The 12,975-nt window shown below is 37.9% G+C and overlaps 1 protein-coding gene across 1 annotated transcript in view; it reads right to left on the reverse strand.

Annotated features, from left to right (window-relative positions):
• The window catches only part of Atp8b4 (ATPase phospholipid transporting 8B4 (putative)), a 238,584-nt gene that overhangs the window by 36,873 nt on the left and 188,736 nt on the right, over positions 1-12,975 (reverse strand). The window contains exons 20-23 of the mRNA XM_027926068.2: positions 11,143-11,248; positions 3,935-4,082; positions 1,089-1,272; positions 322-545 (exon numbers count right to left, since the gene is read on the reverse strand). Coding sequence (XP_027781869.2) covers positions 322-545; positions 1,089-1,272; positions 3,935-4,082; positions 11,143-11,248 — 662 coding nt within the window. The remainder of the gene's footprint in view (positions 1-321; positions 546-1,088; positions 1,273-3,934; positions 4,083-11,142; positions 11,249-12,975) is intronic.

Raw genomic sequence — 12,975 nt, forward strand, 5'->3', positions numbered from 1 at the left:
ATGTTAATCAACCTGCTAACCACAAGACATCACCAAGCAAGACTCCACCCTTCAAAACCCAATCCCTTGCCTTATTTGGGTGGAATATTCTATGAATGGCTTCTCCCCATTAAATAGGGGGGTTTCAGGTGTGCTCTCTCTCTTGCCTCTTGCCTCCCTTGCTCCCCTTGCCTTCCAAAGTGGGAGCTGAAACCTGAGGTCTCAGAGCCATCCCTGACCCCATAATAAGGTATTTCTGCGTTTGTGTGTTTTTTTAGTGCCAGCCTGGCCAGCTGATGACATATGGGATTTTACAGAAGAAACAAAAGTGCTTTTACCAACCTGGGCTGAGAAACCACAGAAGAATCCAAACCAGAAGTGCACAAGTGTAAATGCAAAATTCTTATAGAAGAAATAGCACAAGAATTTGCACATTCGGAAATAGGACCACCTTCCATGAACAAGGAGAAGCCTTTGGAGATATCTAAACTGTGCAAATGAATAGTCACTGGCTAAGACTGCTTGTAGTCCTTCCTGGCCACTGATGCCAACGCCAATGTGAGCACCTACAAAGGAAGAGAAGAACACTTTCACTCCCAACAGGAAGACACAATCTCTTCTGTGAATTTAGCCATGCCTTTTGTATGTCATTCATTTTTGGAAACTTATAGCAATTATAAATTTTCACATATATTATGTCATGAAACACTTCCAATGAGTATTAACCCTAGTTTTATGTAAGAGGAAATTGAGCTCAGAAAAGTTTAGTACTTCTACGGGTTTTCCAATTTGTAAGTGGCAAAGATGGGGTTAAACCCACATGTTGCAAAATGGCTCTTAATTCTTTCTATACTCTAGCTACTTATCTGCCCACACAGTATTAGGTAACCAATGTCCTTTTCTTTAACCTAAAAACACACAAATGATTCGATTAATTCATACCAATCTTATGAATTAAAATAATGGTGGAAGCATTGGACCCAGAAAGTATCATTATTTAAGAACTACAGCAAAATTAAATTTTAATGCAATCTCTAGCACACATTACCAAATGCTGAACCTGAGGATTCTAGATATACAACATGCCCCTTGAGCAGATATCCTCTTACTTTTAATCATGCTGACATCATTGGCTCCATCACCGATGGCCAAAGTGACAGCATTTCTGTGTTTTTTCACCAGCTCAACTACTTGAGCTTTCTGGAGTGGGGTAACTCTGCAGCAAACCACAGTCTTACACAGGCAGGCAAGCTCTATGAGATCATTCTTGACATCACTTTCTAGGGCATGAGCCTGTGTTATTAAAAAAAATCAGAAAAGAACAAGCAACAATAAATGAAGGTTGCTGAGAAGCAAATCTCTTGTTTTCTTAACTGCTTTTTAAAACCATTTGATTCACTTCAAGTCATTGTTGATCCAGGTCACAAAAGCAAACAAAACCAAAGAAATTAGTATCAAACTTCCAGTAAGCACCAAGGAATTTAAAAATAAAAATGAAGACTATGCCCTTCATGTGTCCCCCTAAACACCTTACCAGGCTACACTGGCAAGAGATGGTTAAATGCTGGAAAAGTTCTAGAAACCACTAAGTTTAGAGAAAGCAAAAGACAAAAATTTATTCATCATCTCTCCAAATTTAGATGGAACTACAAATGTTAGTGATTTGTTTGTTCTTTGTGACAGGCTATTTGTCTCCTTTGCATTGTTTTTGGAGAACACAGCTACTGAACTGTGCTAAAGGGTGGCATGGTACCTGCATTTCAAATAGGGTCCCTGAAGTCATTTCCACCCTCACTCCTCTCCAAATACAGAAGAGGCTTCAACATGCTAGAAAAGTATTGAAACATAACATAATCCCCTCCAACTCACTGTACAATTATTTTTCTAGAAAAAAATGTCACTGTACATCCTTGAATAAACACATTCAGAGGAAACGGGAATCCACTTAAACTTTGAGTCACAGGTTATCTTTTAGCAAGACATTAACAGCACATGATGATCTGGCCCATACATTCCTTTGGAGTTTTATCTTCAATCATGACCTTTATGTCCACTGTTTCTTCGCTTCTGCCAAATTGTTTGCTTCCTAAGATTTACTAGGTTTTTTCTTGTCTCTGTGCCTTTGTACCTGCTGTCATCTCTACTTTAAACCATTGCTTCCTCCAGAAAGTCCTCCCTGATTTTTTTTTTACAGGGAATTAAATGTACCTACCTCTATGTTCTCAAAGCATTGTATTTATTCTTCTTTTCTAGTTTTTGCTATATCACCAGACAGCAATCCCTAAAACAGTGGCCATGTTCTATTATCCTTGGACTCTAGTACTGTGACCTGGGAATGTTTCATAAATGACAACGGTATGAATGGACGGATGGTTGAAAGAATATAAAAACATAATTCTGGTATAGAAAATTCTATCTCCAAACCTATAATTCCTATAGAAAATTATGAATCCACATTCTCAAATATCATCACCTTTTCTGGAAAAGAAAGCATGTAATTGGCACTCTTGCTCAGAACAGCCCTCTTTTCTTTCTACTCTTAAAAAAATCTAGACTAAGACTCTGAGAAAGAGGGGACTGATCACATTCTGTAAAGCATCAGCATTTGAGCAAATTAGAATTATGATTAAAAAAAAACCAAAAACACAAAAACCTTCCAACCACACTAGCAAAAAACAGAGTCAGTTCTCCTTAAACAATAAAGTGACATTTCATGGTTTCATGCCTATCAGGCTTTGAAGCTAAAGGGGTTACTAAAGACATCTATCTTAGATCCTTCTTTCAACAAATTTAGAGACAGAGAGAGAGGGAATGGAGTAAATTATCACCTGAGCACTCTCACCCTACCACACAGTGTTTCTCTGAGCCTGAGGGAAAGTTGAAGCAGGACTCATAGGGGATCCTTTCCCTATTGTGGTCCCTGGAAAACTCAGCTTGGAGACTACCAGCCTCAAGTCCCAGCTGGCAGTATCATAATTTTCAGTTGCTGTTCATCTGAGCAAGGAAGCAGTTCGTGTCATCTGGACCAACTTTCGACTGAGCTTGGCCTGCGCCCGAGCTCTGTAACTTTCCATGGTGTAGAAGGCAACACATCATTACGTCTGGAGTCCAGCTGGATAATGCTCTAAGCACTAAGAGCTAACAGACAGACAATCACAAGGGGGAAAATGCACTCTACTCACATCCAACTTCTTTTGTCCTCTAAGAAACTGTCTACAAGAAGAAACATTTATTTTCCAAACTCCAAAATGAAAAATGATCGTCAAAGCCCAAGAAAGATGTGAGATTAGCTCTTTGTGCATACAAATGATAATTTCACTAGAGTGCCATCGGAGCTTTTGTATTCTAAATTAGAAACTCAGAAGAGCGTTTTGATATTTGTTCAAGATTTGGAACCTGAACTACATCAAAAGTACAATGCAAGTTTATTCTATTATGACAAGAACCAGATTTCCTAATCAAAGCAAATTGTTTGGCATTGCTGTAAAATGCTGCTATTTAGAAAAACCACCAGAGGTATCTTAATGGCAATAATTTGGTGTGGTAATTATATGAAGGTCAGGTTATGCTCTGCAAATCACAAACTTTAACAAGAACAAGAATTCACCCATCCAGTTGCATTTCTTTAATTAAATAACAGCGAGCTGTGACACTCCCCCTTAAAGCCCTTAAATAATACTGCTAAGTGGTCTACAGTCATTTAGACAAGACTGATATTCTGTGACTAGAGTGTTGCTTTGGAGACTCCCTTTCACTGTGATGGTTCAAACAATAATGTATGAGATATATATTAGAAGTTTCCTTTCCCTTTGCAACAGGAAATCATTGTGTATGCCCTGCTTCTTGTAGTGCCATTTGTTTGAAAAAAACAAAAAGAGTTCTCATTATGACAGCACAAAAGAGATGATTATTGAGGAAAAGAAGAAGAAAAGACAAAAGCCTGAAGCAAACTCACCAAACTGTGGCCATTTATGACTAAGGCATAATCTCCTGTTATGGTTTCTTCTACCACAGAGTCCAGCTCCAACTGCGGCTTGTTTTCACTAACTACATGACCATTGGAAAAACTTCTGTTTTGTCCAAACAGATTTTCCTTTGCTTTCCTAAAAGAACAAGGGGAAAAGAAAATCATAACAGAACATACGGAGCATACATACTAACTCTTATAAAAGGCTGGCCTAAAAGATTAAATTCATTTCTTCACTACGCAGGACCGAGGATGGCATAAGATCCAGTTTCAGCAAGCAAGCTGGGAATTCTTTGTGATGGGGAGACCATAGCAAATTTCTAAATTCCAGGAACTAGGCTGATGAACACAGTGAAAACAAAATCATCCTGAACGTTTTATATCAACTAAAAGGTAAATCACCATCTTGAGCAGGGTTTATCCAGGGAATCTTGGTCGACTTAGTATAGAAGGCCTGGAGAACCACTCTGTGGCTCACAATGTTGTTAAATAATGGAAAGCAAAAAACTAAAGAAAATCGATGAAAATCTTCTAAGAATTCCAGGGCATCTGCAAATGTATAAGTTCATCAATTTGAGGGACCATGTAATATGATCTGGTTTAAAATGGGAGTCCTCTGAGACATATGTTCTTTAAAATTTTGACAATAAAAATAAATGATGGTATTTACTAGTCATTATAAAAAATAGAAAATTTTAAGCTAAATTTATATTCATCAGTTCAAACAATAGAATTAATCTCCCTGGAAAGAAATGACGACACCCAAGTGTAGAGGAGGGGCATTCCAAGTAGAAACTCCGTCCAAATGCTCCAGCTCTCACTAGCAGTAGCTGTTGAAGAATCCTGCCCACACTCCATCTCCTCCATTTAAGAAGAAGCATAGATGTTGACATAGCATCCTTAGAAGTGACATGTTACTGCTCGTTTCAAAATGCTAAGACACAGGAAATTTCTTCCCTGTGAACTCCTCAGTGACAGGCTTTGAGGTAACATAGGTAGGCTGACCTGACTACAGGAGGCTTCAACCACAACCTGAGACCTCTTAGCAGTTGCCCCCTAAGGAGGGGAGCTAACACCAGTCACCAACCCTTTAAGGCACATGCACAAAGTGAGTACTCAGAAGAAAATGGGAAGTGAGAGCTGAACTAGAATAATGGATATTTGGGTTTATAGCAAAATGGACTGGGCTCCCTAAAGGCTCATTTGATGTAAAAAAATGTTTATTAAAATGGTTTTATGCTAAGGTTCCTCTGAAAGAAGAGAACAACCACTGTATCAAAACAACCATTTGAGCCTTCATTTTTCTAATTATTTGAAAATGCAACACTAATTGTCTACATACTATATTTAAAGAACAAAACCAAAACAACATCAACAACAACAAAAGCAACCTTATCCTCTGGCTCAACATCTCCTTCTGCTGTCCAGGACCAAAATCACAGCCTGCACTTAAGAACCCAGAGGTCACATGCTCTTGGCTCCAAGGATACTATCATGCATTTAGCAACTAGTTTGCAGAACCAAAGAAAAAGATTTATAAAATCAGAGTGCTACGTGTGAAATTTAGGGAGTTACAGTGGGAAGGGGGAGGAAGAGAAGACATGAAAAAATCAGTGTTGTAACTGATCAGACTTTCACTACAGATAACCATGTCAGGGAATCCTCACAGTCATGAAAATTTATAGTCCCAGATAATGAAGAAAGCAAGGGAGACAAGTTCCTTCAAAATGAACATTTCTCTGACAATGCTTTAGAGCTCATAAATAGGATCTTAAGAAAGCACCACAGGGAAAACATCTCCCGAGGTTTCCTTTTTAGTAAAGTTCTCATTCGCTATATAAATGACTCAACCTCTGTTTTCCCCTCAGAGAATGAAAACATTCCAAAGAAGGGCGAAGTTCATGAAAGTATTGGCTGAAATTCTATTTACTTATGACCCCCCCCTTACAAAAAACTGTCTTCCTAACATCTAACATGAACCCTTTTCCAGACAGAAAAGGGACAGTTTTCCAACTCTGTTTAAATTCCCACTGCCCTCTCCTCGCAAGCCATTACTCCATGCCAGATTAGGCGCTCACGTTTTCAGACCTTTGTCCACGTTCTGTAACTGTCATTTCTTTTTACTCCAGAAACTCGGCTCTTCAAACACCAGCTGGTTCTTGCAAAAACAATTTATTAGAAGGGAGAAAAGCTGCACATAATTCCCTTCAATGGATATGAGCTATACATTTTTTGCAGGCATAACACACGATGCTTAGCCACAGGATTCAAATAACAAAAGCTAAAACAAAAGAATGCCTGTGTTTTGCAAGCTTTGTAATGTAGGGCAGTTTATTCTGTTTTTGGCAGCAGAAATGCATTAGTAGTTGAGGTGACTGTGGCATTGGCGGCCCTATACCATCACAGGCACAGCAGACTAATTAGGTCTGTACTTGCTGGCGGGCAATCTATCAAGAACAAAAGAGATGGTAGAAAAGAAAGTCATTCTGTCTGTCTCTCCTTGAAGGTACTCTATATTAAATATTAAAAGGATCTGTTTGGAAGTGAATTAACATCATGACACCATGACTAAAAGAAGACAATTTGGACTTTGATGCAAAAGTTACAGCTCTGGGCTTGGTGACAGGAGACCTGAGTACAGGATCACTGTTGAGTTATCTGACCCTCCTCCCCCGACCTTTTTCTTCTCTCTCTCTTTCTCTTTCTTTCTTTCTTTCTTTCTTTCTTTTTTTTTTTTTGTGATATTGGGGATTGAACCCACTGAACTCCATCCACAGCCCTTTTTAATTTTTATTTTGAGACAGGGTCTCACTAAGTTGATGAGGCTGTCCTGGAACACGTGTCCTCCCGCCTCAGCCTTCCAAGTCAGTGGGATTGCAGGCGTGCATCACTGCATCCAGTGAGTTATGTGGCTTCTGACCACTTGCTTAATCAGTGACAGACCTCGATTTCAAATTCCTAATTCTCCATCTACCACACCACAAGCTGCCTCCAGGTTGAACTAGATAGAGCATAGTGACAGAGGGGCATTTAAAGAAATAGTACCACCCTGCCCACAGTAGAGAAAGGGAGAGAGTACATGAGGCTTTTATTTTCAGTCCCAGTTTCATCATCCTTTTCATAAGAAAGGCCTATAAGACATTCAACCCCTGAAACATTTTCATTATTAAAAATGTGGGGAACAGGACCAGCCAGTCAGACTGGTTGGTGCACCAACCAGTGAAAACAGATGCCAGCTATGAAACCTTGGGTAGCTGCATCATTATGTGTTAGAAGAAAATTTATAAGAAAACCTTAACTTATTAAAACACTTTGTCTGGGCAACTAGAAATTGAAAATTGGGACCAAGATGCATTTCTATGGCCTGTATGGCGTTGAAGAAACCGGTAGGACTCTATGAGCAGTATGTTGTTCCCCTTCACCTAAAGCTTCACCACAATCTTAATGTCTTACAAATAACCTAGATAGTACTAATGTTACCTGCCACACCTGGAGCCATTTGCACTTGATAATCCTGAACATCCAAACCAATAACTTCCCACTAAGTAGGTGTTCAAAAAAAAACCACCAATGTACTTTTGTTGACTATAGAGGAAACGTCGATTTCCAGGTTTATCACTGGGATACCTCTCAAAAGCTGTGAAGTCACTGCATGGTTTAATTAGTTAAGAGGACATAAATTTTTAAAAGATAAAACAAGTGATCAGTGCTACAAAAATGAAATATGGAATGAGTTCTTCTGTCAGACCAAACAAAATTACATTCTCAGCCTGTTTTCCTTTGGGCCAAAGACATGCATTGGTGAAATATAATCAATGCAGTAATCTTCTGAGAAACCATAGCAGGGTTTAATTCTAGATTTCTGGGCATGCCCTTAATACTAAAGCAGCTACAGAAGCAAAATTAAGCCAGGACTTCAAGTGTCTAATATGGTTTCAAGACACTAAATTTGAAACAAGCCGTGTGCATGATATGCATGAAAATCACATATCCATGTTTATGAAATAATCTAAACATATTTGACAGGTTTAAATATAACCATTTAGGTCATTTCCTTCCAATAGCTACTATCACTCAGATTTTGTTCTTTTGATACACTTTCTTTCCATGAACTTTCACTGAACTCAAAAGCATAACACAAGAAAATGGAATCATGCAAATTTATGATTTCAATTTTTCATCCCTAAAACTGTGGGCTTGGGTAAAAGTAGGTTAAGGTCCTTATAGCCCAATCATATCATCTCTAAACTTTCTTTCATTGTCTCACACATAAGCCTTTGGGGGATACCACGTATCTAAACCATAATGCACATGGACAGATGTGTTTTATATGTACATATATATAAAGAACAAATATATGTATGCACATAAATTTTTTGCAAAAAAGATATTACACTATGCATGAAGTTTTGTAATCTCATTTTTGCTTAAATATATGGTTGGTATCTTCCAAAGTTAGTAAATACATAATCATTTTTATGGATTGCATAGTATTCCATTGCATATTTATATCACAGTATTTGACAAAACATTTCATGACTGGGTATTTGACCTACTTATATTTTCTATTATTATAACTGATACAGCAGTAAATATTTCCTTATATACTTATTAATACATTTTCCACTATTTTTCTTAAGAGAACTTCCTAGAAGTAGGAATCACTGGGTCAAAAGTAGGCATATACATAATTTGGAATACATTGCTAATATGCCCTCTAAATAGTTTCTACCAATTTGCAGTTCCAACAACAGCACATAAATAATGTACATTTCTTCCACCCAATGATAGTGATGTCATCTCTCTATTCAATCAAATGAAGCCAAACAAACTCTTGAGATACCACCTCAACTGCTCCTTCTACAGCTACCACCAAGATTTCAGGTGACCCTTTCTATCTACTCAGAAATGTCCCTGGCCTCAGAAGGACCTGACAAAGCCAAATACAGAGAGAGAGGAATCCAATTCTTGCTTTTGGAGCACAAAAATAGATTCTCGAAACTCATAGCAGAGCCATCATTCTGAATGCCAGCCATCCAGAATTTTACTGATTGAGCTTTTTGAGAGGAAATAAAAGTTTCTTCAAGTCTCAAAACACTAATTCTGAAAGAAATTAGGGCATAAAATATTGCCATACAAAGAACAATAGAAAGAGCAGCTTACGTACTGGTGAGTTGCTAAAAGAAACCTGGGTCCTGACACACATGTGGGGTTGATGGTGGATAGAGGACCTGTGTGGGTAATGGAATACTCAGATAAATTCTGGGGATTCAGTGTATACAGTAGTTAAATACTTCCCACAGAGGTGCAATGGCATAGAGGATAGTAGCAGAAAGGGTTTTCAGGAACTGAAATGACCATGTGAGAGCACAAGTCCTCTAAGACACAGGGAGGTGAGGATAAGAGGCCACAATTACCATGTTTCACCAGGAGGTCTGGAAGTCAACCAGGAGGGAAAGCCAGCAACCCGGAGCCCAGAGACAAGACTGAGACAGAATAGGAACAGCTAGATGCCAGCAGGGTAGACATTGATGAGCAGTGACAGGTGAGGCAATTGTGCATCCCAGACGAGAACTAAATTTAACTGAAAGTGCATAGCTTAATTGTTATGTCATCGGGCAGAAAAGGGGTTCAAAACCAGTTTTAGCAAATTTGATGAGTTTCTGTTCTTGCATGCCCGAGTGTATTCTGAGCTGTCAAAGTCAGAGAAGCTAAAAATAACCAAGCCTCCTTGTACTCAGTCAAAATCCCAGCCCTCTCCATTCTACCCACCAAAGAAAAACTTCAAAGCCTCTCTCCTAGGATGAGACAAGGATGGTGGGAAAGTTGTTTCTTTCTACTCAGCTCCCCTCAGCAACATTCTAGGCCACTTTTCACTTCCCCAGAGTCCTAGGCTCACTGTCCTTTTGTGGCGAATAATAATAAAAGTAGCCCTCGTTGGTGAAAGGATTGGAATCAATGCCTAAAGTCAAGGGATTCGGGAAGGAAGGCAAGAAGGAACGAAGAAGCTCAATGAACCTACATAAAGCTTTAATTTCTTACCTCATTTAATCCCCCAACCCAAAAAGCCCATGGGGAAGATATTTGTATCCCCAGTTTAGAAAGGAGGGAACAAGCAGGGAGAAGTTAAATAACATATCAAAAGACTCCCAGCCAGCCATGAGCAAGAAGCTGAGTTTCCAACTCTAGTCCAGCCAATATATTTCCCATTTTTTATTTGGCAAAAAAATATTCAGTCTCATCTCATAGGTTCTAACCAGCACTAGTTTTCTTCTTGAGGCAAGACAAGACACAATGGGAAATTTGATCTACAAATATCTATTGGTGATGCCGGTGCTGACATCTAAGACCTTTATTTTTTTCATCCAGTTGAGCTTAAAGAAGCTACTATAAGCAGCAGCAAGAAAAGAAAATTGTTATAAGACAGCATTTTTAAAATTTCTAGGGAAATGATTATGTCACTTTTTAAAATGGTCTCCAAAAGAAATAACAGAAAATAAATAAATAAATAAACTGATATTAAGAAATATTATTTTTCAAAATTCAATGTTTATTTTGCTAACTCCAATGTCAGCACTTAGATATTATCTGCTACTCCGTAACAATCACACAAATGTCAGTGTTCTATTTCTCATTAGCAGTGTAAGTCTGGAATTAATAGTAAGTATGTCAAAATATCTATTTTCTTTAATGCTGAAAGATTCTATTCCAACTTCACATGCCATATACTACAACTGTGTTTCCCAAATTTATCTGATCATAAACTTTGCCTAGGTGTTTATTAAATACAAATTCTCATACTCCAATCCCCATAGAGTCTTCTAAAGGAAGATCTGAAGGAAGACAGGGAACTGATATTTTTAACAAGTGTCCTTGGGGATTCTGATCACTCATCATCACTTAAGAGCTATCAGACATTCACCATTGAACAATTTTAAAGGACAACTTAATGTAAATGACTTGAAATTCTTTTCTAAAAACACCTGGGAAATGTTGGAGGCCTGAAGACAATGATTCACTGCTGAGTCAAACTTACCTTAGTTTGTCACCAAAATGAATACGAGTTAGGAAATATGTAGAAAGAGCTTTATATGAAGTTCGAGACATAGGAATCTTTCCACTTTCTCAACTGTGTGATCTTGCTTTTCCCTTCTCCTTCCTACCCTTCCATTTTCCCTCCTTCCTTCCCGGCCTACCTGAGTTCTTCTCTCACTTCAACTGCAGTGTTTCCTGATATCACAAACACGTCATTCATGTCATCAGTCAGCATGTTGCAGGCATAACCAATGTTGATGGCAGTTTCTATATAAAAGATAGCTATCTCAGTTAGAATTAAGAACAGAAGTATTTTTTATACAAAAGTTTAGAGGTTGTAGCTGCATTTTCTCATGGCCTATACACCCTTTTAATGTTAGCACACAATGAACAATAAAATACAAATGACCCAGAGGAAAATCCAAAGACCTGCTTTCCATGATCAAATTTACCACTCACTAAACTCATGAAAAAGTAGCAGTATCTATGAATCCTCAGCTTTTCATTTAGTTTTTTAAATTAATTTTTTATTTGTTTAAATTAGTTATACATGACAGTAGAATGCACTTACATACTTTGATATATCATACACAGATGGGATATAATTTCTCATTTTTCTGAGTATACATATTGTAGGATCATATTGGTCATACAGTCATATATATACATAAAGTAATGATGTCTATTTCATTCTACTATCTTTCTTATCCCACATCCTCCGCCTTCCCCTCCTTTCACTTCCCTCTACCTAATCTAAGGTAACGCTATTCTTTTTATTTTTTTTTTTTTGCCTTTATACATGTACTTTGTTGGTTTTTTTTGCATTACAATTCTTAATACACATATATACCACAATTTTTGTATCTCTGTTTGTATATAAAGTATGTTGACACCCAATTCGAGTCTTCATACATGTAATTTGTATCATTTAGTTTTTAATAATAACTTTAGATTCTCAAACCAGCACTCATGAAGACATTCTAAGATCTTGTGATAGAATAATACATGCAAAAATAAAACTTTTGGCCATAAGTCCCAAACACTGTCTTTAAAGAGCCAAATAGTAAATATTGCTAATATTTAATTGTGAAATTATAGGCAAAGTGAAGAGAAAACTCACAAAATGTTCAGTTGAAAAACAAAAATCATTCTTAAAAATTTTTTTATACTTCTCCTGTACACAACAATGCCATTTTTCCAATAAATGATATAAATTTGGAATTTAACTATCTTACCATACCACTGTTATTGTTTGAATATGAAGTGTCCCCCCAAAAGCTCTTGTGTTAATGTAAGCAATGTTCAAAGGTAAAGTGATTGGATTGTGAGAGCTGTAACTTAATCAGTCCATCCTAGTTTGAATGACTGGGTGGTAACCATAGGCAGGTGGGGCACCGCGGGAGGAGGGAGATCACTGGAGGCTTGTCCTGGAAGGCTTCATCTTCCCTGTGCCTCCTTCCACACTCCTCTCCCTGCTTCCTGACCCCACCAGGAGCTGAGTAGCTTTCTGCAGGCTAGGTCCCTCCCCCCACGATGTGCTGCCTCACTTCTGGCCTAGAACAATAGTGTCAGTCATCTGTGGACTGAGACTGTGAGCCCCAAATAGATTTTTCCTCCTCTGAGTTGTTCCTGCCAGGTATTTTGGTCATAGCAATGAAAAACTGACTAAAACAACAAGAACTGCCTTACTAGAGAACTGGAGAATCCCATGATATTGTTCAATCTTTCCTCTAATTTTATAGGAATAGAGTCTGGGGTAGTTACATAACTCCTACCATCTCCAATAGAGTCATTTGATTCTAACTCCATAGAATCATTAGATGCTACCTAATGCTATAGAATCATTCATTTGTCCTAAATCAAAGAAAACCATCCATAAAATCTCAACATATACTTTGCATATATCACAGAAATCAAAATTCATGGCTATTTGTAATACTCAAATAAGTGTGTCCACAGATCAACATCACACTGTTAGGAGTCTCTATCTAGGA

The sequence above is a fragment of the Marmota flaviventris genome, chromosome 2 (genome assembly GCF_047511675.1).
Source record: "Marmota flaviventris isolate mMarFla1 chromosome 2, mMarFla1.hap1, whole genome shotgun sequence".
Taxonomy (NCBI): Eukaryota; Metazoa; Chordata; class Mammalia; order Rodentia; family Sciuridae; genus Marmota; species Marmota flaviventris.